The sequence below is a fragment of the Heloderma suspectum genome, chromosome 5 (assembly GCF_057233095.1).
Source record: "Heloderma suspectum isolate Gila_16-S chromosome 5, 16-S_ref, whole genome shotgun sequence".
NCBI lineage: Eukaryota > Metazoa > Chordata > Lepidosauria > Squamata > Helodermatidae > Heloderma > Heloderma suspectum.
Window position 1 is genome coordinate 138,678,782 of NC_139462.1, and position 27,566 is coordinate 138,706,347.

A 27,566-nucleotide genomic window follows, 5' to 3' on the forward strand; every position below is an offset into this window, starting at 1 on the left:
ATTCAGGGTCATGGGGATGTGTGTGCATGTGTATGTATGTGTGTGTGTGTGCCTGCCTGTGGGTATACATGAATGTGTGCGCTTCTGTGTATATGTGTGTGAGTGTGCATGGCCCCCAGCCCACAAGCAAGCATGCAGCCCTCTGGGTTGAAAACATTGTGCATCTCTGATTTAAGCTTACTACGGTATGTTTTGGAACTGTTTGGATGGCTTTAATAAATCTATCAGATATCTCCATGGAAAGCTCTATGTTTATATACTTATACACATTTTTTAAAAATGGTATACCTCTGTGACTACTTGGCTTATGCAAATTATTAATCCTTTTGATTAAAACTGTCCTCGGACTAAAGAAATGCGGGCCATGCTATATATTATGTAGTAGGGAACCCGATTTGCTATTGAGCATACAGTCAACAGGAATTGTTAGCTAATCCTAGATCTCTTACGAGTTTACCTGTATTCTATACGTTTCCAGACTTGGTGGGTCTCATCCACACATTACATTTTTAGCTGTATGAAGTGGCCCGAAGTATGGTCCTTTTGCTGATCATGCAAACAACAGTAATAGGAACAAACCTGTGATTTTCCAGAGTTAGCAAACAGATGCATCTTAGTAACCAAGGCAATAAAGAAACATTAGGAAACACACTTTGTGACCCTTTCCTCTTGAGAGACAGGTGATAAGCTCGGTGTACATAAAGATGCCATGGTTTCTTATTAAATGAACAATATTGGGAGAGTAAGGTATCTGAGAGACGCATCCTGTCACCTTGCCAGCAGTGGCATATTTCTGTCTTGGGTTTCCATTCACTGGGCAGTCATTTCTTTACTTGTGGGCTTCAACAAGGGATTTCCTTTGGGCAGCAAGTTACTCTTTAGATCTGAAGAGGCTCAGCTCTATTAAAGCCTTTTGTTCAGTTAATAATGTCGTGTTTGGAGGGCTCTGTGGAGTGCAATTTCCATGGGGGAATTTGGCAGCAATGGGGGGAAATTCAGTGGACCTTTGCAGGCCAATAGAGGCTTTTCCCCCTAAGCCTAATTGCTGCACAGGGAGGGGTGGTTTGGGGGAGGGGGTCACACAGAGAGGCTATTTTCTTTTCTTTGTTACTATTAAAATATAGGAAATAATACACAGTACACATTGAATGATGAATCTTAAAGAAATAAACAATATACAGTACCAAATACCTTCTTTATAACAGAAACTAATTGAATATGCCCCCAATTGTTAATCCATTAAACAATAGAACTGATCAGTTTATCATTATATGTTGATTTCCAGATCTTCTATAAATACTTTTAGTGGGGGTGGGGGAGGAGAGCAATTTTGAGGAGGCTGCTGCACAGGGTATCCTGTTCTATTGGGGCTTGGGGCCCACAAAGAAAGAGGCAAGCAAGTTGAAAGGATTCCTGTTGAGGTAACTCAGGTTCAGTTAAGCAAGTCAGGATGATGTCAGTCAAGTTACAAAAAGGCAGGTTGGAGTAGGTCAAGCTACAGTAAGTCAGGTCAAAGTCAGGCAGGGCGGGGTAAGTCAAGGTATGACAAGTCAGGTCAAAGTGAGTTACCATGACAGGTTCCTGTGGCCAGCAAATGACTGGAGTTCTCTGAAGCCTTAAAAAGGCCGGGCGGGTTTGGCCCTCAAGTCGCTCCACATGCCCGCCACCCTCCAAAAGAGCTTTGTGCACTTTTTAAGGGGGCCATGTCAGATTCTGCAGCCTCATGCTCCTACATGATTGTGGAGCAGGAGAGACCACAAGCAGAGTTGCCCTCAGAATATGTGGCCAAGGGGAGCATCATGTCCTCAGACCAGGAGGGTATAGAGGGAGGCGTTGGGTGATTTGTCCAAATCTGAAGCCTCCTCAGGGCCTTACTGGTATCCAGATGCACAGTACATGACGGGGTGGGTTGGTGTTGATTTTCAAGGAAGGTTAATAAATAAGGGGATAAAGACAGAGAAGGGGAGAGGGACAGAGAAGGAGAAAGAAGAGGTGAAGGAGAAAATGGGGTGGCCTTGTTACTGCCAGTATGCAGCCATGAGATTCCCTTGAGGGAATGTGGACCTTGATATTTGAGGTATTTGGTATGTGTTAATGTAATGCTAACTTTCAGCTCTGAAGACTTCCACTGCAGAGTCTAAATAATTCCCTGGAGTAACAGATGGCCTTTGTAGTTGACTGACACCAGTTAAATCAGCTTTCTGATTCATTCCTAAAGATATGTGTTTACTGAAACAGACAGCAGGTAAGCCTCAAGATCTCTTCCGCTTTCAGGTCTGGGCAGGTGTTTTGCCTCTATCAGCTACTCATTATATTTCATTCTGGGTGTGGGATTTCCCCCCCCCTTTTAATCAAAATGCTGCCATCTGATTGTATTTAAATATTAGTTATGATGATTTACAGGGTACTTACTGATTTAACAAGTGAACTATGTCATTATTCGGTGCCACATCTAGCTTTACAGGTGTTTCTCAAGTATGTCCCAGAATTAATTGATCTTGGGAACAGCATCTATATTATAGCTTCTATAAGGTTAATCTCTGACTGGATATCCTCTCCTTTCTTAGTAACATGCTTAAATTCTCTATACATTTCATCTACTTTCTTTAATTCGTTATTTGTTCTTGACTTGACTCAATTTCGCAAACCACTGTTCAAATTTCAAAATGTTTGTTTTATTTCTTCCTTGGTTCCCGCCCGCCTGCCTGCTAATTTATAATTAATCTTTTTTCCCCAAAGGCTTTAATATTATCATTAAGATTCTGACCCTCATTTGAGAACATTTTCTTTATATCTTCCAGTGAATCAATTTCTGTAGCTGCTTTACTTTGGGTTCCTCCTTCAGGGGGGACAAGGGTAAGGAACCACCCACTTTTGTCAGAGACCCCAAAGAGAGAGGGGCTACTGAGTATGAGGGGGATATACAGTCAAGGCCCGAAATATTGGAATAAGGTGAACTGTTTTGGCAGTTGGCCTCTGTACACCACCACATTGAAGTTGAAAGGAAACACACCCAGATGGGAGCCAAGTCAGGACTTTCAGCTGTAATTCAAGGGGTTTGACAAAAGTGGGGCACTAACCATTCAGGAAGGACAGCCAGTGGCATACACAAACACCCATTGTTGGTGGTTCATAAGTAATGGAACAAACCAACATCATTTCAAACTTAAGGATTGCCTTTAATACCTGGATGAAAATCCTTTGCAGTCAATGACTGCCTGAAGTCTGGAACCCATGGACATGACCAAATGCTGAGTTTCCTCCCTCGAGATGCTTTGCCAGGCCTTTACTGTTTGTGAGTCTTTCTGCCTTCAGTCTTGTCTTCAGTAAGTGAAAAGCGTGCTCTGTTGGGTTGAGATTAGGTGACTGACTTGGCCAGTGAAGAACATCCCACTTCTTTGCCTTGAGAAACTCTGGGGTAGCTTTTGCTCTATGTTTTGGGTCATTATCCATCTGCAATAATGAAGCAGCGTCCTATCAGCTGGGCAGCATTCGGCTGAATCTGAGCAGAAAGTATAGCCCTATACACTTCAGAATTCATCCTGCTGCTTTTATCAGCAGTCAGGTCATCAATAAACACCAGTGACCCAGTTCCATTGGCAGCCATACATGCCCATGCCATAACACTGCCTCCACCATGTTTGACAGATGATGTGGTATGCTTTGGATCAGGAGCTGTTCCTTTCCTTCTCCATACTTTTCTCTTCCCATCATTCTGGTACAAGTTAATCTTGGTTTCATCAGTCCAAAGAATCTTATTCCAGAACTGGGCAGGCTTTTTTAGGTGTTTGCTGGCAAAGACTAATCTGTCCTGTCTGTTCTTGAGCATTACCAGTGGTTTGCACCTTATTGTGAAGCCTCTGTATTTACATTCATAAAGCCATCTCTTGACTGTAGATGTTGACAATGACATGCCTCCCTCCTCAAGAGCGTTCTTGACCTGGCTAAACGTTGTGAAAGGGTTCCTCTTCACCATGAGCAGAATACTGCGGTCATCTACTTTAGTTGTCTTCCGTGGTCTTCCAGGCCTTTTGCTGTTGCTGAGCTGGCCAGTTAATTCCTTCTTTTTCAGGATGTTCCAAACTGTTGTGTTGGCCACCCACTGTTTTTGCTATCTCTCTGATGGGTTTATTTTGTTTCCTCGGCCTAATGATGGCCTCCTTCACTTGCATGGACACCTCTGTGGACCTCATGTTGGGAGTTCCAGTGAACAGCTACCAAATGCACGTGTAACACTCAGAACCACCTCCAGGCCTTTTATCTGCTTGATTGGTCATGGGGTACCCAGGAAACAGGCCATACCTGGCCATGCAGCTGTTTGTCAGCCATTCGTTCCAGTACTTATGAGCCACCAACGATGGGGGGGGGGGGAATGCCACTGGCTGTACTTCCTGAATGGTTAGTGCCCCACTTTTGTCACACCCCTTGAATTACAGCTGAAAGTCCTGACTTTGCTCCCATCTGGGTGTGTTTCCTTTCAACTTCAATGTGGTGGTGTACAGAGGCCAACTGCCAAAACAGTTATCCTTGTTCTGATATTTCTGGCCCTGACTGTATGTGTCTCTGAGGAAGTCCTAAAGGGGTAACCAAGGGCTAGGTAGAGGTAGTACTAATACTTATAAGTAAGAGCTGAGTAAGTCAGCTCTTCTAAAAACAAGTTGTCTCTCACACACTCTGTAAATAGGAACTGAGTGAGACAATACGTCAAATAACGTATTCAAAAGGTTGCCTGCTTTTGAATGAATGGACACCCATCTTTATTTTATGAATTGGATGTTTACTGTTCCTATTATTTTAAATGACATGCTATTGTTTTAGCTAGCAGCATTTCATATTTTATTATTTCAAATTTTTATCTTGTATACTACTTTAAGGACATTTAGGGCGCAATCCTATGGGGATAGGAGGCCACCTCCGAACATCCCTCTCTTCCCCTACCCCTCCGCCTCATTAATTGTGCTTGGAAAAGATAGTCTTTATTGTGTCAGCAGAGGCCAGGATAGCTACGGTATCCCAGTCAGGAAATTGAATGTTGTCAGCAAAAGGGGAGTGGGGGGAGAGAAATACTTGCTGAGGCAAAGCAAGAGAAGAATGGCATTTGAGGGCTGAACCCTCTGTCATCAGGGCAATGAATAATTGCATATAGTGCACAGTGGAAACAGAACTGTCCTTTATGTGGCTACAATTAAACAGTCACTAAACCCCTTACTCTAACTCCAGTTGAGGCTCTGTACTTTGCACAAATATTGGGTTGTAAATCCTCTTGCCTCCCTACTGAGTTGCAGTCTGGGGGCTGTAAATCTTCAAGTGATTTCCTGAATAGTTGCATTCCTGAGAACCTTGCAGTTCACAAGGTATAAATGCAGTCAACCGCTCTCCCCTTCAGCTTCACTCCCAGCAAAGAAAGTGGTCCTGCTCTCACAGAAACCAGCTGGAAAATTAATTGACTTCAATGGATAAAAAAAACAAACCTTACTTGAAATTTTAATAAGGTTGTGTGTGTCTATGACCAAACAGATATTCAAGTCCTCAGGTAATATTTTCACTTTAAAAGTAAATGTTCATTTTTTGAACAACCTCCTGATAACAAGTGAAGTTATCACTCAGCTTCTGAAGTAGATTTTTGGGGATAATGCGCTCACATTCTAAATTACTCATCCACATACGCTGCCATCTATCCATTAAGTCTATCCATTAAGTCTGGATAGAAGTGACATTCTGAAATTATCTGATCAGTGGTAGGCAACTTGTGGCCCTCCAGATGTTTTGGTCTACAGCTATCATCATCCATCACCACTGGCTATGCAGGACTTGTAGTCCAAAACCTCTGGCTACAAGTTGCCCATACCTGTATTGTGTTTATATTTCATAGATTACTAGGTTTTGACTAAATTGTGGTATTAAATATCAAGTGCAATTCTTGAATACTCAGGGCTCCGAGTACACTTCAATTCCATGGAAGTGTAGAAAAAGCAAAAAAATGCAGTACTGAATGCAGAAGTCATCTTCCTGAGAAACTCAACTTGCTTAAAAAAAATACATGTTTCTAGCCCTTGTGGCTGTGAAGATATGTTTGAAAGTGCATGAACAACATACACTGAAATCTCAGAAGCCAGAAGGGTGACTCCAGAAGGAAGACTGGGGACAGGGTTCCCATGGCCTGCATAGTTTGTTACCTCACTCCATACCTATCAAAAGCTAGATAAATATTCAAAATAAATAACAATTTTGCTTAATAGGTATCATTTATGTTACTTAATTCATCTTTTGTTGACAGAGAATTTTAATTTGTTTAAACAAATTGTGTTTGCACACACAATCCTATGGCCGCTAGACAGCGGCTAGATGGCCATAGGATTTTTCAATTTTCGGGAACTGACCTTGGAGCCCGCACTCCAAGGTCGGTTCCCAGAAAACCGCCTCCCCACCACCTCCCCTGCCACCTCATACGCGACATGGATTGTCCCAGGCTCTGCACTTGGAAGAGCAGCGCAGAGCAGGAGGAAAGGGGGTGTTTCCAGGGGAGGGGAGGGGATGGCGGAAGCATCATTACAAGGCTCCCTAAGCATCATCCAGCTGCCCTCCCCCGCTCCAAACTGCTCTGGCTAGACAGCTGAAATCGGCTGTCTAGCCAGTAATGCAGGGTGGCCAGAGTGTGGAGAAGATCCCCTCTGCACTCCTCCCGCCCTGCATTGGATAGGCCTCCGAGTTTGGTGGCGGCTGCTTATCCTGATAGGATTGCTCAGTGCAGATATACACACAGCCATTTAGCTGGGATGAGTAAGGAAACACATTTTGCTTCATATAAGATGGACTGGATAATTGCTTCATCAGCCACCATTAGCTCTTGTCCCTCATTATCAGTAATAAGCATGAGTGGCCTATAAGTGTACTTTTATAGAGTCCTTTCTTATTTTTCACTGAAAATAAATTTGGAATGGAGTTCTGTTAAAACCTGAATGTGGAAGCAAATTACATTCTTCTCCTGCTGGATATAGAACTCCTTACACAAATTTTGGCTGGTGTCAGTAGCCAGCCAAAATTTGTTGTCACCATAAACCTGACCCTCTCTGAGTCAGGGGAGGGGCAGCTTCTTGTCTCTGACATCACCTGAAACTTGCATCTATTTGGACTGCCTCCAAAGTTCAGCACAAGAAGAGAACAGGAACTTGTCATACTTGCAAGAGAGGAAAGGAATACATGTCCTAGCAATTATGGTAAGAGAGTTTGTGGACCACTGTCCTTATAGATGCTGCCTAAATGGAAGATCCAGCTCTCTTTGCATGTATCATATGAGAGAGGAATCACTACGTACCAAATGTGACATCTTCATATTCTCAATAGACCTTTATACCTCCTCTATGCTCACACTTTAGTACATACTATATGGCACAATAATTTTCAAAATAAAAAGAACAATAAGTCTAGTATTCCAATGAGCACTATAAAGAGCAAAATGACATATCCTGTATTGCTGCTGGGTAACTCTTGCTGTCACATTTTAGGGATGACTCAAAACAGATTTTGTAGTTGCCTTGCTTTGTAGATAGGTAGTGAATCATGTCATGGCACCGGACCATACTGTAGACCCCAGGCCCTGCTGAGCTCCTAAGTCAGTACTAGTGATGGAGATAGAAGACCTTATATTGGTACCAGTGGAAGCTTTTTTAAAAAAAAGCCTAACTGCTGGTAGGGAGGATTTTTCAGGGGAAGGGGGTTCACAGCACTGGGGAGAAGAGGGTTAGCACTGTGGATAGATGAGGAGGATAGCCCTTCCCAGCTGTGGATGGATGGGGAGAGTTAACCCAACCCCCTGAAAATGCATCCCCCACTGCAATTAGGCTTTTAAAAAACCTGCATTGACACTAATGGAGCAGGTCTCTGATCAGCAATAGGAGAAAAGAGATTTTACCCACTGAAAATCTTTTATCTCTGATAAGAAATAAGAGATTTCCTCTGCTGGGCTGGAGAAAGTTGTGCAGCTTAGGGAGAGGCAGTGAGGCCTGCTGGGGGAGAAGCTGGCAGGCTGAATGGGGAACCCCTGCAAGCTGTATCTGACTTGTGTACCAGAGTTTGACCATCTCTGATATAGGGAAGAAGGCTAGCATTTATGATGATCCCCCTTCTTTCCTATGTACCAGCCTTACCCAACTTGGTGTCCTCCAGATTTGGCTCCCATCACATCTGGAAGGTACCAAGATGGAGATGGCTGCTATATAGAGCTTGTAATTTTGGAAAATGTCCCTTTACAAATAAAGCAGTAAAAGGTTGACTGCAAATATTAACTACTTTAATTGAGTATTGCTAGCTGAAGAAGCCTATAAATATTTATGGTCTAGTAATAAAGCTGGACTCATACTTTCAATACCTAAGCCAAATTCTGATGCACACACAACATTTGTCCTAAAATCAATAATAATTTTTCTTGGTCTTCTGTCACTCCTCTGACCAGCATTAGATTTTTTTTCAGTGAAAAATAAAACTTCCTGCATTTCTCTTAAAATGTACCATGACCCATTTCTCTAGCTGGCATCTCTGTACCAGTTTAGGGTTAAGTATACACAGAATTATATTCCTAATAAGATGCAAAGGAAGTAGCGAGACTTTTTTTCTTTTTTCCTGATACTTCTCTTTCTGTGTCTTATTAGAACGCAAACTTTCCCATAATTATCTAGGGTTTCATTAGCTAGATTTAGAAAGCTTAGTAGTTACAAGATTAAACCCCATGTTATTTTTTCCCATTCTTAAATCATGAACAAAGGAAGTCTGTTTTGTCAAATATACTTACACAGGTTTCCCGCTGGATACACTGTAAGACTCTCTTGGCAGGAACAAGGAAATCAATTAGACATCTGAGACCATCTCCATGATAGAATTTTTCAACAATGCTGAAAAGCTGCCACAGAACAGTAGCAGCAGTGGCCTCAAAAGGTGGATATAGAGAGGAAAGTGTTTTCTGGATATAGGTATCGAGGGATTCAGAGTCCTGAAAGAAACAAAAAAGCCCCGTAGGTTGTTAGTTCTGAAGGGAAGTAATTCAGTGTTGAATAATACAATATGAACTTTTAATGCTCGTTTTCAAACTGTGTCCTGGAGAAGAACCCTGGGGTTCCTCAACATATCAGGTGTACTTCAATGAGAAGAGCAGTAGTGCTTTATCAGGGTCCCTAAAAGGCAAATTTGCTCACCACTACCAATTGTTGCCAGAGAGCAAAGTTAGGCTGCCACTTTGAATGGTAGCCATGGTTGGGCACTTGCCAAGGGCCCACACCCCAGCAGGGGCCCACTGACACGATCCCCTGGGCTTGCATCTCCTCTTCACCATTGCAACCTGAGGAGGAGCAGTAGATGCTACAGCCTACTTGCTCACTGCCTGTCAAGCAAGCACTCTCTGCCTCAAGACAGGTTCTCTGCCTATCAGGCAAGCAAGTTTAAGCAATTATAAGAAAGAAGACGAGGAGCGATAGCAGCTGGTGACAATGGTTGTGAGAAGGTAGACTTACTGAGGGAGGGGGGCCATTGAAGGTGCCTTGCCCAAGGGCCCTCAAAAACCTGGAGCCAACACTGGTCCTCTTATGGGTATCTTGGCACAAAGTGGTTTTCATTTGATCTAAATGTAGTTAAAGAGATCTTGATGCATAGGAAAAATCAAGCTGCAATCCTTTATTGCCATGGACACGGGAAGCGCTCCATGCACTAAGCAGAGTGGCATTACCGTGTATCCACATGTATACATGTAATGTTCAAGTGTACAGGAGGAACAAGTGTTTAGGGTGGTGCATCTTTAACTAAGAATCATGGGACACCATGGGGAAGTTACAATTATACCAAAGGGAATTAGCAATCAGACAGTGGACTAGAACTCGGAATCAAGTAAACACAGTTTTATTACTACTATTTTGTTGTTGTTGTTGTTGTTGTTGTTAATAATAATAATAATAATAATAATGTATTGGAAAATGTTCCAGATCAAAATTTTCCCAAAAGCCCACATCACTACCAATATCTTAAGGCAGAAAAGGTTGGAAGAACGGAAAAATACATTTTAATGTTTCTGGATACCTTTCGGTTTTGATGAGGCTAAGTTTATACTATGTGAATGAAACCTTAGCTTCTACTACCCACTTCCGAGGACAGCATCAACCTCCCATAATACTCTATCCATGCATCTTAATATTTCCAGAGAGAGAAAAAATACTGTTAACAAACACTTTCTACAGTATTATATGATCAAACTCCAAGCCTGTAATCTCCAGCCCACTCCAACTGTTTGAAATGCAGTCTAGAGAGATGTCAGAGTCAAGGGCGGTAGAAAACTTTCATAAAGAAATATTTAGTAATCAAGATTGCTGTCTCAGCAATTTGCCAGGCAACAGCCTACCTCTTTTCAATAAAGGGTTACAGCAGAGCTTTCCAAAATTTTTCATGTTGGTGACACACTTTTTAGACATGCATCATTTCGTGACACGGTAATTCAGTTTTACTAGCAAACTGAAGGTTAAACTAACCTGTTATAAGAGATATGGACACATACATAAATTGTAATAACGAAAGGTATGGGATAGAACATATCTCATGAAAACCTTTCATTTATATTTTTTAAAATATATGTGTAAGATAATAACATACATTGTTGTCATTTATGAGTAACAGTATGTAAATATGTGCAAGAAAATATGAAAAATAAACAAAATTAACTAAAGTATTTAAAATACATATTAGGACACATAGGTCCAGGTAGGAGCTCAGCTGCAAAAACACATGAAGTAGAGAAGCAAAAGTCCAACAAAAATGGTGTAAATATATATGTCTCACTACAAGGCTATATTGCTGTAAATATTTGCAATGGCTATGTCCAGAGCCCAGTTCCAGCACTCTCCGATGGTACACTGCTGGTGGGTGGTTAATCCATAATTACAGCAGAATAAAAATAAAAATAAATGGCAGAAATCAAATTATAAGTGCCACGTGGTGGGTGGCTTGCTGTTTGCCACATTGGGTTTGGGAGGGTGGCCTCCCTTCAGCCAGCAGCAGGTGGGTTGACTGGGTGACAGCCTGCAGCTGCACTCGCCCGGGTGATTGGGAGCACGCTGATTCTGAGGCTTGTGGCCTCCACTGAGCTCCGTTCCGACTGGCCAAGATGGCGGACGGCCCGCTTGGTGCAGTCCCAGTCCCAGGCGGCGTTTCCACCCACACGCTACTCTGCAGGAGCGCAGTGCAGAAGTGCGTGAAGGGTGCGCTCGAAATCTCACAGGGCTGGTGGCCACTGCCACTTCCCTGCGCCGGTGTCAGCCAAGCTCTGCTCCCAGGGCGGTGCCTCCCCTCCCCTCTCTTCGCCCCGCGCCTCTACCTCACCATAGTGCTCCAACACCGCCAATCAAATGCGCCCTACGTCAAGATGCCACATGATCCTAAAGCAGCTGATGTTAAAGCAGCTAAGCCTTAGCTGCTTTAACATTAGCTGCTTTAGGAAGTTCCGGGGGAGGGGCCAAGGGAAGCAACGCGAGTAAGGGAGCTCCGCGGTGCCCTTCCGCACAATTTTCTGCATTTCGCGCGACACACCTACACACTGCCGCCAACACACTAATGTGTCGTGGCACGCTGTTTGGAAAGCTCTGGGTTACGGGATACTTTAAAACAGCTTTTCCATTCCATCTGCAGATTATTTTAAAGTGCCTCTGGAAGTGGAGACCAAAGTCTGGATGTGTACAGAGATAAGTCCCAATGAAAGTGAGGACGGTCAAAAAAGGAACAACAAACAAAACAGAAAGAGAACCTCTTCCATGGGATCTATGACCACAAATTCTTTCTCCAAACCAAGTGGAGAGAACTGATGGCACCTCAAATCAGCCTTCTAAAATTTCTCACACTACTCTGCAAACACAAGTTCAAACATCCCCGCTGAAGGTCTTCAAGCCAAAAATGTAGCTCACCTTGTGTTTGTATACAGCCCATGCCTCGAGACAAGGAGTTCTCCCTCATGATTGGAGCCAAACAATATAATTAATAATGGCATAGTACAGTAGAGGCCCAATCCACTATTGTGCTCTTGCTCATCTCCTGATCATGTCAACAGGGCTTGTGCAGAAGAAAGCCAGATTAGGTTGTAAAACATAGGAACATGAATCATGTGATCTGGACTACAGAATTAAAGGGCCTGAATAACCCTTAAAATACCATTTAGCTCAATGATACAGAAACCAAGCTATAAGGAGACAGAATACTATAATAATTACAAGTGTTAGACTTAGACCAAAAGTGAGGAACCTCAGGCCCAGGGACCATATCCAGACCTCCTGAGGTCCCTAAACATCTATAGTTTCTTGGGTTTCCTGACATGTATTTATTTATTTATTTACAATATTTACATACCGCTCCATATCAAAGATTTCAGAGCAGTGAACAGCAAAAATAAAAGAATAAAACACCATGTTAAAAAATTAAAATATTTTAAAAGAAACAAATTCTGAATGTAATAAACCACAGCTGGTCACTCAAGGAAGGCCTCTCAAAATAACAATGTCTTCAGAAGTGCCGAAATCAACACAGCATTGCCGCCTGCCTGATCTCTGAAGGCAGGGAGTTCCACAGGAAGGAGGCCACCACACTGAAGGGTCTTTTCCTGGTGGACTCCAGCCGGCCCATCGGTCGATGTGGAACCACCAGGGACATGCCCTCTGATGACCTCAGTGACCGGGCAGGTTGATAAGGGAGAAGAGGCTCTCTCAGGTATCCTGGTTCCAAGTTGTTTAGGGCTTTGTACACTAGTACACTTTGTACACTAGTACTAATACCTTAAACCTGGTCCAGTAACGAATAGGCAGCCAGTGCCGTTCCCTCAGTAAAGGAGTTACATGCTGAAAAGGGAAATTGTTAGGGATGTTTCTGAGTGCAGGGAGTGGGATAGCAGTTCAGATTCTGAAGAAGAACCACCAGATATGGGGGAGGTGTTTTCCCAGGCTAGTCCAGATATGAGTAGGCCTGCTTCCCAGGTTACAAACGTCCAGCTGGCTGAGCATGAGGGTCCCCCATGAGAGACAGCGAACAGGAGGAGGCGGGGTCTGGGGAGTATGACCTAATAGACGCCACACGCAGGCACAGAGCAAAGAAAGAGAAGGCAGGGGCAGAACTTAGACGGTCTACCCTACTGGCCTTGAGTGAAAAGCTGCGCTTAGAAGTTGCACGAGAAGAAAGGGACCTCCCCCCTCTTAAGTTAGGCTAGTCAGACCGCCTCCCTCTTCAAATGGCAGGCAACTCTCCTAACTTCCTTTTGAATCCTCTGAGGGCATTCCTTTATAGACTGAAAGTCACTGAGAATTTGCATCTGTATGACCCTGTGAAGTAAGGGATTAAAAGCTGTAGACTGAAGCCTCTCGTCTGTGTACGTTTGGGCTGAGAAGTAAAGTGGGGGCTAAAGGAATCCTGACAGCAATGTATTACCTGCAGCTATTAACAGAAATGCGGATCAAGACTACCCTATCATGCTTTCCATATTTGATGCTTGTATATGACACAGTGCAACACGATTTCCCAAACTGGTTGAGAGGTTCTTCCCACAAGTCCAACTCATTCACATTATTTTTACACACCCCAACAGGACCAAAGGACTAAATTCATGTATTTTATTATACAAAGTAATATTTTGTAAGGTCCCAAAGTTATCAGTTTGTTTTAACTTGCATGTGTACAGCATGTGTATGCTAATATAACTCAGCAGTCCAAAAAGTTTTTTTAAAAACATAAACAGTTTTATGTAGTTTTATCCCCCATCTAAAAGGCTGAAATGCCTCTCCTAAGGCTTAGTTACTGGCAGTAAGAGCTTTAAGATAAAATATGCTCATATTCTTAGCCCCACACATTTTGTCTTTGGCTCCACACCTTTGCCTTCGGTCCCACCCACTTCTGGAATGCAGCCTCTGAGAGCTTCTCCAAAACTGAATTTCATCCTCAGGCTGAAAGAGGTTCCCCACCCTGACTTAGACTATGGAGATATGGGTTCAAATCTTTCCAGCTCATTAGGTGATTTTGGACATTGTCATTTTGTACCTGAACCTGCCTCATAGTTGTGACTACATAATGAAATAATTTCTTGTATGTTGCCTTAAGCCACTCAGAGAAAAGGTGAGATACATGAGATGGAATGCACATTAGTGCAAATTATCAGACTGGGTTCAAATCAGTTCAAATCCCAGACATGTCTTTTCAGTGCTTTCAGTTCCCTTTATGCAGATGGGTATAATAATTAGATTACCTCTTGGGGCTGTGAAGTGACAAATGTGGTCTTCACAAGCAATGTAATGTAAAGTATCAGGATGCCTCGATTTTATTTATTTATATATATGCATACTTTGATGGATTACATCAATTTAGTTCCAATTAGGTATGGGGGCAGGGGTGTTGCTATGCTCTTAAAGATTTGGGACTCAGGCCTGTAGAATATAAATTTGCATATGCTAATTTATAATGGAAGATAAAGGTAGCAAATGGAGGATAGGGCTATCAATGGCTACTAGTCATGATGGCTCTAAGCTACCTCCAGGATCATAGGCAGCATGCCTTGAATACCAGTTGCTGAGGAACATGGATAGGAGGGTGCTATTGAGCTCTTGTTCTGCTTGTGGGCTTCCCAATGATATCTGGCTGATCACTGTTGCGAACAGAATGCTAGACTAGATAGGCTTCTAGGTCTGATTCAACATAGCTATTGTTATGTTCTTATATCTATATATGCACATTTAGAAATAATTACTAGGGATTATTTTAGTTTCACAGAAGGCAAAGCCAGCCAATTAGTTTCTCACCCAAATCAACCCACATAAAATAAACTGTTCAATTAATTTGCACCCCACCCCCAGATCATCTCAAATCAGTAGCTCCTCTTCACTAACAACTGATGAAAGATGCAAGAGGCATGGCGGGACCAAAGGTGTTTCCAAGCCTACCCCCAGGTCCTCAGATGCTCCAACTACTATGCACCACACTATGGCAGGCAAGTGGAGAGATATAAACATCCTGAAGTTTGATGCCAGCATGCAAACAGGGAACAGGCAGGGGCAGTTATTCAGGTTAAACATCCTCAAAATTAACAAACTTTGAAACATTTGGCATCCTTGACTGCAGGGACACAAGTCCTTAGCAGGTTCATGATCTCCATCCTGTTCCTTCTCTGACAATCAATCATTTATTGTTACGGTCAATGGCCAGCATGACAAAAAGATGCTGCGTGACTACATCTTATATCCAAAATCCAACAGAAATCTAAGGAAAAACTTCACATTTCAATGTAATCAGCACAGGGCTGATTCACATTTGCATGATTTATACAACCCATCGATGTACACATAGAACGGGTTCACATGACATGAGGGTGGTTAATAAGCCATGGTGGCTCTTTAACCACTGCTGTGTGTACTGTGCAATTTACGTAATTACTCTCACTGGGCATGGCTTGTTGTGACATCCGAACCCAGCAAGGGTAGGTGGCTGGGATGGTTAAAAAAACACCCAGAACCCATGGTCTGCTGTAGTGTTGCTGGTTGGTTTGTTAACCACCACAGCCACTTGTGACGTTCCTGCTCTGGGTTATTCTCTCTCCAGTTTCCACCTGTTGAAATGGAAAACAAACTCCAGGATGTCTGCCTCCACTTTGGTCAGTTGTCCTCACTGAATCCCAAAGCTTCTTTTTGTCAAGGAGACACCAATAGGGTGACTGGTTTCCTTTAACCAATACAAGAGCAGTAACAGGAAAAATAGACTTTTCTATTTGGTAGCATTAATAAACTAAACCGGTACGTGGGATTATATATATAGCAAAACAACAAAAAATTTATTAAACACAAGAAGTTATATATATTATTATTATTATTTAATAATCCTATACTTTGTCCTAACCTACCTACCCCTTCTAAACGCTTCTCCCAAAACTCCACTCACTAGATGTACATTCACTGAATCCCTAAACCCTATCCAACCATTACACTGCCAATTCTCTCCTTTTAAAACACCTTAGAATTCTTTCACTCACAAGCCCCTCCCACCTTTCACTCACTCACCAAAACTCCATTAACTCTAACTTACCTGGATAACATTTTACAGTTCAAACACAAAAATTTACATTATCATGCATATATTACAACTCTCCCCCCCGCCCCCGCATTATAAAACAGGAAGAAAGAACTTGACCACCACCACCACCCAAGTTATTTTCGGAGGTGTAATCAGGAAAGGTGGTAAAGGAGTTCTTCCAACAAAATAGTCCAGCAAGGTGTTTCTTCTGAACTCACCATTTTACCTGTAAAAAGGAAAAAACCAAAACAACAACCACCCCACCTCAATCAACCTCCACCCCTTTCCCCAAGTCAGGAAGGGTATTGTTCTGAATACCCAGTTCAAGAGAACAACACTTAGTCCTTGGTTGATTGAAGATCTTAATTTGATTGCAGAACAGGAAAGCTCTCTTCTGGACAGTCCATCAGCAACAACATTCTTTCAAACAGCCACATGTTGGACAGCAGCATGATACTCTTTAAGTCTCTACGACCAGTGCTGCAACAGTTGGTTATGGTTTTTCATTGTCTGCAACCACAGTAGAGCACAATGATCGGTCTGGATCACAAACTCCTGACCCCCAAAGTATGGTTGAATCTTCTCCAGGGCCCAAATCATCACCAAACATTCCTTTTGAATAGATGAATAGTTCTTTTCTCTCTCAGATAACGTTCTACTTTAATAGGCCACAGGGTGTTTTACTCCCTCCTTCTCTTGTAAGAGAACTGATCCAATTCCAGATTCTGAGGCATCTGCAGCAAATATTAATGTTTTTTTCAAGGTCAGTAGCTATAAGAACAGGAGCTTTACATAACGATTCCTTCAACTGTTCAAAAGCTAATTGACAATTCTCAGTCCAATTTATTTTATCCAGATGATGTTTCTTGGTTAAATCATGCAAAGGAACTGCCCCCCTCCAAACTTTGCAATAAACCTTCGATAATAACTGGCAACTCCCAAGAAAGCTCTTACTTGTTTCTTGGTTTGGGGGATTGGCCAGTTCTTTATAGCTTCTAACTTAGTCCTCTAATGCAGTTCCATAGTATTTCTCAAAAATCATTTGAAACTGTATTTGCCTCTTAATTTTATAACCACCTTATCAATTGTTTGGCTGTACAAAACTTCATCATCCATAGCAAACACAGGGTAGCTTATACAAGGCAAGAGAGCAACATCAGCGTTATGAGACTTTGATTCTCAAGGAAGCAATGAACAAAGAGTCTGCCTGTTCCATTAAGGTCTACAAATATGACAGATGACAAGCAACCTGGATTTCCAAAGAAGTTGAAACCATTAATTGCTTCTAGGGCTGCTTTTGCTAACCAGACAGAACTTGAATACAGTTCTGTGCTGCCATTATTGTATTTGTTTCCCCTTTCCCACACACCAAAGAGCATACACAGTATGCTCTTTGCACACAAAATAGAACATTTTGTATGAAGGACACCTCATTGGTGTTGTGGATAATCTGCAAACCAGATGCAATCATCCCAAGCAGGTGGAGGATTCCTTGCATACATTTTATAGCAGAATGCTCCAGCTTATGAGTTCTTCCCTTGTCATCATCAATACGCCTGTATGCCAGTTCATGAGGAAAACCCAAACGTGAAAAAAACTTTTAATAGTGCCTTTGCTACTGACACGGTACCTACATTCCTAAGAGCTTCTGCATCTGGAAAATGTGTTGCAAAATCAACCACTGTCACAACATTTTTCTTCCCAGACAGTTTAGTTTTGAGAAATGGTCCTACAATATCTACAGCCACCCTATAGTGACTGTAGATATTGGCTTAATAGGCTTTTCCTATTAAGGGCATTGACAGTAAAGGAGCTTTGATCTTCTCTCCTCCCTTCCCAACCTTCTGACACACACCACAGTACTTATAGTACTCAGCAACCTCTTTAGCAATATTAGGCCAACAGAAATTGGCAGCCAAACGTTTACGCATTTTACCAAATCCCATATAACCACCTATGAGTACATCACGAGCTAATTTCAGCAACTGTTGTCTATATGAGTGTGGGACAACCCACTGCTTTTCAGCTTCACAACTCTCTTCTATTTATTGGCAACCATTTCCTATATAACAAACCATTCACCCAAAAGATTTGTTTTTTGGGGGGCTTCACTAAATGAGGATTCCTGCAACTGTGCCGGTGCTCTCAATAGTTCTAAACTCTTATAACTCCCAACAGCATTTCCGAATTCACTGTCAACTTGAGCTGGACTGTTTGAAACAACTAAATCCGATGTATCAATTCCTGGTATTTCACCTTGGTTGCTAGGTGACAGCTCCACTGACAAGTCTCTGACACAGTGTCACTAACCCTCTATTCTCTATTAACACAGGAACACTCTCCTTCACTCCTTTTTGGGACCTGGTAACAATGTATATTTCCCTCTCATGAGACATAATATTTCCTCCCAAAATTCTCACGTTGTTCAGAGTTAGCCTGTACTTCAAAGTCTCCCTCAGAATCTCTCCAAAGTACTTGTACTTTTGCCAAAGTATCTGAACAGGTTCCCCTCTTATACCTTTAATTTTAATGATTTTCTGAGGTAAAATATTCTCAGGATTAACTAGATCTGAACGTATTAAGGAAGTTTCAGTACCAGTGTCAAGTGTAGCTACATATTAATTTCCATTTATGTTCACTTTCTCCCTAAAAGTGTAATCAAATTCATTTACCTGTTCCCACTTCAACATATAACAAGGAGAAGCCTCAGAAGCCTCTGTTTCTGTGTTCTGTATTTGAATGTGCCTGACTGAGGTGGATTTCCCTCAACCAGTCTTGGACAATTAGGTTGAATACGACCAGTTAAACCATAGTTATAACCAGCTTTGTCTTCCAAATAAAGGTTTTGTTTGAATTTTTGTCAGGATTCTCAGAGGTCTGTTGATTTTCCCCCTTCTCAACTGCCCTCTGAAAATCTCCAGATTTATTCATATTTCTATTCTGGTAATCTTTATTTGTTCAACCAGTAAGATTAAACCCTCCATTTAAAGCAATATTATCAGCTAAATCAGCAGCATCTGAAAATTTTTGGATTTCGATCCTTAATGGTTTTATTTCTTGAGGCAATTGATGTAAAAACTGATCCAGAATCATAAGATCTCTCAGATCTTCTTTGGACTTAACATTGATACTACTGATCCATTTCTCAAAATAATCAGTAAGCTTATAACCAAATTCCATATAAGTTTTACATGATGTTACTGTAGTGTTCCTAAACCTCCGTCTGAAAAATTCTGGCCCATATGTAAACCTTTTGATATACAGCAGCCTTAAAGTTTTCAAATTCCACTACTTCATTCACAGGAAAACTATTATATACTTCATACAATTCTCCTTTTATCAAACTAGGAATAAATCTCATATAATCCTTAGGAGCTATATTCCACATCTGAGCAGCTTTCTCAAATGTGGTGAAAAACACTTATGGATTCTCCCCAGTCACATATGGGGTGAAATCCTTAGGAAATAATTTAGGAGGTCTGGCTTCTTCCTCAGTTTTCCTTTTATCCTTCCTCAGCGTTTTCTCTTTTTCCAATTTAAGTCTTTCCATATCAATTTCTTTTTGGTACTTTATTTTTTTCTAATTCCACCTCTCTGACACTTTCCTTTTGTTGTATCTCTCACTCACTCACTCACTCACTCTTTCTGTCTTATTTTTTCCAATTCAATCTCTCTCTCTCTCTCTCTCTCTCTCTGTTGCACCTCTGCCCTCAGATTCTCTCTTTCAAATGCCAAGTACTGAGGTGACATTTCTATATGCATATGTCTTAGTGGATTTACCTCAGCTGCTCCAGCACCTCTGCCTCTGAGGTGATCTATTAATATTATTTTTAATTCATCTACAGAGTTCCACTCATAAGGGAGATTCAGACTCTTGCATCTCTCCAAGTGTCCTTCCTTTTTCATACTTAAAAACCCCATTTTCCTCAGAGATTTTTCACCCAAACAATGTTACAACTTGGGTTTCTCCGAGATAGGTTTAAGGATTGGTATCTTGTAACACTAATGTACTCTCTTTTTCCTGTCACCTCCTGTCTCTCTCTCTCTTCAGCGGTTTATGACAAAATAAAGCCCCTTTATTTTGGATTCCTTCATTTCAGGTCTCACCACTCTGCCGCCACTTCCTGCCCGGGTCATTCTCTCTCCAGTTTCCACCTGTTGAAACGGAAAACAAACCCCAGGACATCTGCCTCCACTTTGGTCAATTGTCCTCACTGAATCCCAAAGCTTCAGCCCTTTTAGTTTGTGTCATGGAGATACCCAATAGGTTAACTGGTTCTCTTTAACCAATACAGGAGTAGTAACAGGAAAAATAGACTTTTCTATTTGGTTGCGTTAATAAACTAAACCAACACATGGGATTATATATATAATAAATCAACTAAAATTTTATTAAACACAAGAAGAGTTATATTATTATTTAATCATCCTAGACTTTGTCCTAACCAGCATGTGGAGGGTGGTTAATAAGCACTGTGGCTTATCAACTGCCCCGTGGTCATGCGAACAGGCCGTATGAGCAACAAAGAAGGGCATTTGTCCCTGCTCTGAGGAGCTTACAATTTCAAATTCAACATCTGGACCAGCTCCAAGTTTTTAATGCACTTGCACCCCTGATGTCCCCCCATGTCAGTGAGTCTACCTTCTCACCACCATTGTCACAAGCTGCTATTATGCCTTACCTTTTTTCTCATTATTGTTTCCACTTGCTTGCTTGACAGATGGAGAGCCAGTAGGCAGTGGCATCTACTGCTCCTCCTCCTCGCCACCACTGTTGTCTGGGCCAGAATGAGAGACAGGTGAACAAGCAGGTTGCAATGGTGAAGAGAAGGAGCAACTCCAGGAAGCTCTTGTCAGTGGGCCCCTGCTGGGGTGTGGGCCTTTAGCAGGGGTGCAACCATGCCTACGTTTAATGCCGGCCCTGCTCAACATAAGAGGAAGCTACAGGAGGGTAGGGAAGAAAACTGAACCAAAAGTAACAGGCAGATCATGCATGTTTATCGCTTAATGACTGGGGTTTGCACAACACGCTAACCTACACTCAGTGGTTGAATGTGGGTTGTTTGTTGAACCGTGGGTTCACATGTTGTCTGAACACAGGTCAGATTCCACAGGGTGTCTCGTTAACTATGCAGTGTGGCTTGTTTTTCTTAAGCAAGCCACCTTGAGAACCCACGGTTTGTTGTTGGGTTGTTCAGGGTGGTTATCAAGCCATACTGCATGGATAACAAGCCACCCTGTGGAAAATATCCTGGGTTCAGACAACATGCTAACGCACGGTTCAACAAAAACCCACACTCAACTACTGAGTGCGGGTTAGTGTGTTGTGTGAACAGCCCCACGGAGCAACATTGAGTGATCACACATAAATATATGAGTCTTCACAGATGAAATGTCTGTGTTGTTTGTCCCCCTCAAGATATAACTTTACAAATGTAGTTTAGTCCACAAGTTCAGCAGCCAGTTACCAAATGCTGAGAAAATCAAGTGAAATACATGTGTGTGTGAACATTATGTTTCTTAATGATTCACTGAATGATCTGACACAGCGGCTGGATTAATACAATGCTTAAAAACACTGCTAGTTTTATTTCTCTTGACACAGACTATGCAGCATTTCAGATTACGGGGGTAGGGGGAAGACAAAACAAAAACTGTTTGGAATGAAACTGAAATAACTCAAACGCTTGGCCTTCTGCCAGGTTTTAGATTTCTACTTCACATAAAAGGAGAATTGCCCAGTTTTTAGCATGGCTGTTATATTGGGTTCTGCCACTTTGCCTCTTTCTGCCTCCCACCAGAATACATTGTTTCTGTGACAGAATCTTCATGGTACCAAAGCATTCCAGATGCAGAGAGCTCACTGCTGGCCAGCATCCTAATGATTTATTTGTGATTAGCTAAGCTCTTCCTAGTGCCCCCCCCCATGCAGACAGTATTAGTCAGGGGTTCAAGTGTAAAATTATCCAGCTTCACAGAGCACTGCAGAAAAAAAGGCAAAATATTTTACAACGTTTCCTTGCTGGATCCATTGAGTCCAGCAGTATGTATCCAGCAGTGACCCCCCATCCCCACCCCACAAAAAAAAAAAAAAAAAGGATTCAGTAAGTGGGTATAAAACTAGTGCAAAGCGTCAGATCCCAACAGGTTTTGAGCTTCTCCAACATTGGAAGTTTTTTTAATGCAGTTCTCTAACAGAAATATGGAAGTTTTTCTGCTCACCACTCAAACTACATCCAAGGTCCATCTAATCATACATTCTGTTGCCAACAGTGGTCAGCCAGATGTTTCTGGAGGCCCACAAGCTGTCATGAAGTTGCTTGTACAACCTAATTTATCCCCTGCATCTGATACACTGTCTCTGAACATGGAAGTTCCATTTAGCTTCCACTGTGAATTCAGTTCTTTTACAAATCTTTCAGAAATCATCTAAGTGAATGATGACGACGACCCTGTCTTGTGGTAGTGAATTCTATACGTTGATTGTGCATAATTATTCAAAAGCTATGTGTGTGGGCTTAGAAGCAGTACTTTTATCTTCAACAGTAGTTCTTTGAACACAAACATTTTAAAGAACGCAACCTCAGGCAGTCTACAGATAACATACTCTGATAGTGTGCGTCAAAGGATGACAACATGGAAATCCTGGAAGTTCCCTTACTGTTTTCCTCTAGGGCCCTTTACATCTCAGAGCCCTGACGCACTTCACTGGAACAAGCCGCCTTCATGTAAGAATTTTGGTGCATGTAAAACATTTGGGAGAGATATGACTGTACATTTAATTGCTTGCAAGGTCCACAACACTCCTTACATTCTTTTAAGGGCGTGCATTTCTGAAACACAGGCACTACAGAAACAAAACTCATGAATATGCCTGCTGCAAGGAAGCTGAATTTTCTCCAAACACTCCAACTGCAATATTTCACTGGTGGGAAAACTGAATTTTAGTGTATCTGTGGCAAGAATGAGCGCTGTGTGGTTGTTAAGCAGGAATAGACCTAAATCAGGGTTTGGGATAGGAGACCAATATAAACTTGTTTTTAACCCATGGTGAGGCTGCTGCACATGTGGGACGTGTGCAGCTGTCATTTTGCCCATCCAAGTCCCGCTCATGGGTTGTCATCTCATGCAAACGTTGTTTAACCCACACATAACCCATGCTCACCAAGTCTGCACAACATGACACCCCCTGAGTGGTGGTTGGATATGCAAAGTAGTGCCCTTTATTTAACCTAATAAATAGTGGGGGGAGTGTTGGGGGCCAGAACATACCGAGGCTGGGCGGCAGGCGCTGGTGGAGCGCTAGGGGCAGGCCATGCCAGGTAAGGGGAACAATGGAGAGATGTGTAGTATCTGTCCCCTGCTCCGGGCCTGTCCAGAGCCAAAGGATGGCTGGGGGAGGCGTGACCCCATCTTCTGGCCTTCGTTTGCTGCTCTGCAATGCCAGGTCTGTTACCCAGAAAACCTCCCTCATCCATGACATGATCATGGATGAGGGTGCAGACCTGGCATGTATTACGGAGACCTGGCTGGCCGAGGCTGCTGCTCCAACCCTTGCAGCCATGTGTCCAGCCGGATTTTCGTATGCACAGCAGCCGAGGGCTGGGGATCGGGGAGGGGGACTGGCTGTTATCTACCGAGAGTCCTTGGTCTTCACCAGACCCCCTCTCCGGGAGACCAAGGTTGCTGAGTGCATGTACTGGAGGTTGGGCCCGAAGGGCAGTCTGGGGATTCTGCTCGTGTACCGTCCACCCCGCTGCATGACTGACTCCCTGGCCGAGGTGCTTGAGGTGGTCTCTGATGTGCATGTACAGTCCCCTAACTTACTGGTGTTGGGGGACTTCAACGTACATTCGGAGGTCATCCTCACAGGAGCACCTCGGGACTTCATGGAGACCATGGCCTCCTGGGAGCTGCACCATATTCTAACTGGGCCGACCCATGTAGCTGGTCATGCACTAGACCTTGTGTTTGTTTCTGGAGAAGCGGGGAGTGATCTGGAAGTCGGGGGTATATCCACCACCCCCTTGTCATGGTCAGATCACTATCTGGTGACGTTGGACTTCTCGGTTCCACAACCCCTCCGCAGGGGTGGAGGACCCATTAAAATGGTCCGCCCCAGGCGTCTTATGGATCCAAATGGATTCCTGAACACGCTTGGGGATTCTCTGGGGCATGCCAACAGCCACTTGGTCGAGACCCTGGTGGGTGACTGGAATGCCGCAATCACTGGGGCATTAGATCGGGTGGCTCCGAAATACCCTCTCCCCCTGAACAGGGCTCGGACTGCACCATGGTTCAATCCGCAGTTATGAGCTCTGAAACAGGAGGTGAGATGGCTAGAGCGCTGGTGGCGGATGTCTCGCTCCAAAGATGATCAGACACGGGCTAGAGCTGTATCTTCAGCCTATCATGTGGCGGTGAAGGCAGCAAAAAGGGAATATTATGCTGCCTCCATCGCGTCTGCAGAGTGCTGTCCCAGGAGGCTGTTCCAAGTGGTCCGGAGCCTGGTCGGTCCTGTGGCTCCGGAACCACTGGAGCATTCTAAGGCCTCCTGTGAGGCTTTGGCAAGGCACTTTGCAGATAAAATTGATCAGATTAGGTGTGTTACTCTGCACGCTGTGGATACAGTTAGTGAGCAAGAGGCGGCCTGTGGCAAACCGGTTTTGTGGGATCGGTTCCAGCTTCTTCCTCCTGATGAAGTGGACAAGGTGCTTTCATCTGTAAGGCCGACCACCTGCTTACTTGATCCTTGCCCATCTTGGCTCATTATGAGCTGCAGAGAGAGACTGGGTGAGGGGATCAAGGCGGTGGTGAACGCCTCCCTTGAGGAGGGAGTGATGCCATCAGCCCTCAAGGAGGCAGTGATAAGACCGCTCTTAAAGAAGCCCTCCTTGGATCCTCAAGTTCTGAACAACTTTCGCCCAGTCTCAAATCTGCCATTTTGGGGCAAGGCGATTGAGCGGGTGGTGGCGGTGCAGTTGAAGGCACACTTGGAAGAAACTGATTATCTAGACCCATTTCAGTCGGGCTTCAGGCCTGGGCATGGGACAGAAACGGCCTTGGTCGCCTTGGTGGATGATATGAGGAGGGCTCTGGATAGGGGTGAATGCTCCTTCCTTGTTCTCCTCGACCTCTCAGCGGCTTTTGATACCGTTGACCATGGTATCCTCCTGGACCGCCTGGAGGGGTTGGGCATTGGAGACACTGTATTGCGGTGGTTCCGGTCCTTCCTCTCCGGCAGGTACCAGAGGGTAGCACTGGGAGAGGAGGTTTCGGACCTGTGGCCACTTACTTGTGGGGTGCCACAGGGTTCCATCCTCTCCCCGATGCTATTTAACATCTATGTGAAGCCGCTGGGGGCTATCATCAGGAGGTTTGGGGTGCAGTGTCATCAATATGCGGATGACACGCAGCTCTACCTCTCATTCAAATCTTCACCAAGGTTGGCCGTAGAATCCCTGTCCAAATGTCTGGAGATGGTGAGTGGCTGGATGGGGAGGAATAAGCTGAAGCTGAACCCTGACAAGACCGAGGTACTTTTGGTGGGAGACAAGAGGAGGCTGGGGGTTGTTGACCTGGTGTTGAATGGGGTACGGCTACCCGTGAAAGACCAGGTCCGCAGCCTGGGGGTCATTTTGAACTCCCAGCTGTCCATGGAGGCTCAGGTGTCAGCTGTGAGCCAGACAGCGCTGTATCAACTCCATCTGATACGGCGGCTGCGCCCCTTCCTTCCCGACCATCTGCTCCCATCGGTAGTACATGCCCTGGTCTCCTCTCGTTTAGACTACTGTAATGCGCTCTATGTGGGGTTACCCTTGAAGACGGTTCGGAAGATGCAGCTGGTACAGAACGCGGCGGCTCGCCTGATTAAAGGCAGCCGCCGGCGAGATCACATCACTCCAGTGCTGAAGGAGTTGCACTGGTTACCAGTTGTTTTCTGGGCCAAATTCAAGGTGTTGGTTTTGACCTTTAAAACCCTATATGGTTCCGGCCCAGCCTATCTTAAGGAGCGCCTCCAGCAACACCAGACAGGCCGCTTAACAAGATCAGCCTTGGATGGCCTTCTCTCTGTCCCATCAGCCAGGACAGCTAGACTGGTGGGGACAAGGGAGAGGGCCTTCTCTGTGGTGGCCCCCACTCTGTGGAATTCCCTCCCTAGGGAACTCCGTCATGCCCCCTCTTTAATGAGCTTCCGTCGTGCATTAAAAACGTGGTTGTTCAGGCAGGCATTTGGGGTAGGTTAGGGTATTTTTTAAAAAAAAATTATGGTAGAATTTTATTGTTTTAAATTGTTTTATGGTATGTTGTACATCGCCCAGAGTGGCTGGGTGACCAGCCAGATGGGCGATTAATAAATTAAATAATAAAAAATAAAATAAAATAAAATAAAATAAACCTAAGATGAGCCGTGCTGGGTTGTATGAACCACATCACTGAAAAAAAATGCAGCCTTTATAGGGAGCCACTGTAGTCTGTTTTGAATAAACAAATACCAAAAGGAAATTAACTTGGATTCTGCTTTGGCTGCAGGAAAAGGAAAAAGGATGCATAACCTCAGAGGTCTGAGATGCCTGTCACAGTTGATGTTTCCATGTAGTTTATGATGATGAAATAGCAACACTTATGGAAGGATATCATCCTCCAATATTTCAATATCCCCAGACTCATCATATTGTAAGCCAGCTCTTAACAAAGAATGGACAACTACGTGAAAAACAAAAACAAAAAAACCAAGAATGGATAATCAACCACTCAGTTCATGACTTCATTAGCAAAATGTATGTTTTATTGTTGGACCATAAACAACTTAAACAATCGCAGACTCCCCCCCCCAAAAAAAAAATGGAACAAAGATTTGAATACACAAATGCAAGTACAAGAACATAATTGGATTTTTAATAATCTACCAGTTAGTTTAATGAATATGGATTTAAAGGATAAAACAACAACAGTAGTATCTCGCCCCACATAAACTAAGTAAAATTTACCACAACACCTTAGGTGAGTACTGGGTGATGCTAAACCTCTAAAGCAGATCTTAGGTATATATTTTGGACTTGTACAAATATTAAACAATCTTGGAACAAAAATGTTATTGTATCTCAGCAGGTGGCACGTTATCTCAGGTCTCTGATATGGTATCTATGGGTACTGCTGTGCCCACAGACACCACTTTTGGCACCCACCACGTTCCCTGCCCCTCCCGATTATTTTATTTTTTAAGATTTTAAAAGAACATTTAATTGGGAGGCTGGCATGGTGCAAAGCAAAGTGGTAGATGAATGAATGAATTTATTAAATGAATGAATGAATAAAATGAAGCTCTTTCTGAATAAGTGTAATATGATCCAAGACCAGGCCCGACACAGGGCTGGCCTTACCATTAGGCAGAGTGAAATAGCTGCTGCAGGAAGTTGATGGGGTGGGGCAGCAGTGAGGTCTTAGATGACAGAGCTGTGGGTGCTGCACAGCCTGCCCTGCAGCCCCTAAGCTAGCTG

The 27,566-nt window shown here is 43.4% G+C and overlaps 1 protein-coding gene across 3 annotated transcripts in view; it reads right to left on the minus strand.

Moving 5' to 3' along the window:
* The window catches only part of PLEKHG4B (pleckstrin homology and RhoGEF domain containing G4B), a 177,485-nt gene that overhangs the window by 78,763 nt on the left and 71,156 nt on the right, over positions 1-27,566 (minus strand). For all 3 annotated transcript variants that reach the window (XM_084857575.1, XM_084857574.1, XM_084857572.1), the window contains exon 2: positions 8,789-8,986. Coding sequence is in view for 1 of the 3 variants with exons in the window: in XM_084857572.1 (XP_084713698.1) it covers positions 8,789-8,986 (198 nt within the window). In the remaining 2 variants the exon portion in view is untranslated. The remainder of the gene's footprint in view (positions 1-8,788; positions 8,987-27,566) is intronic.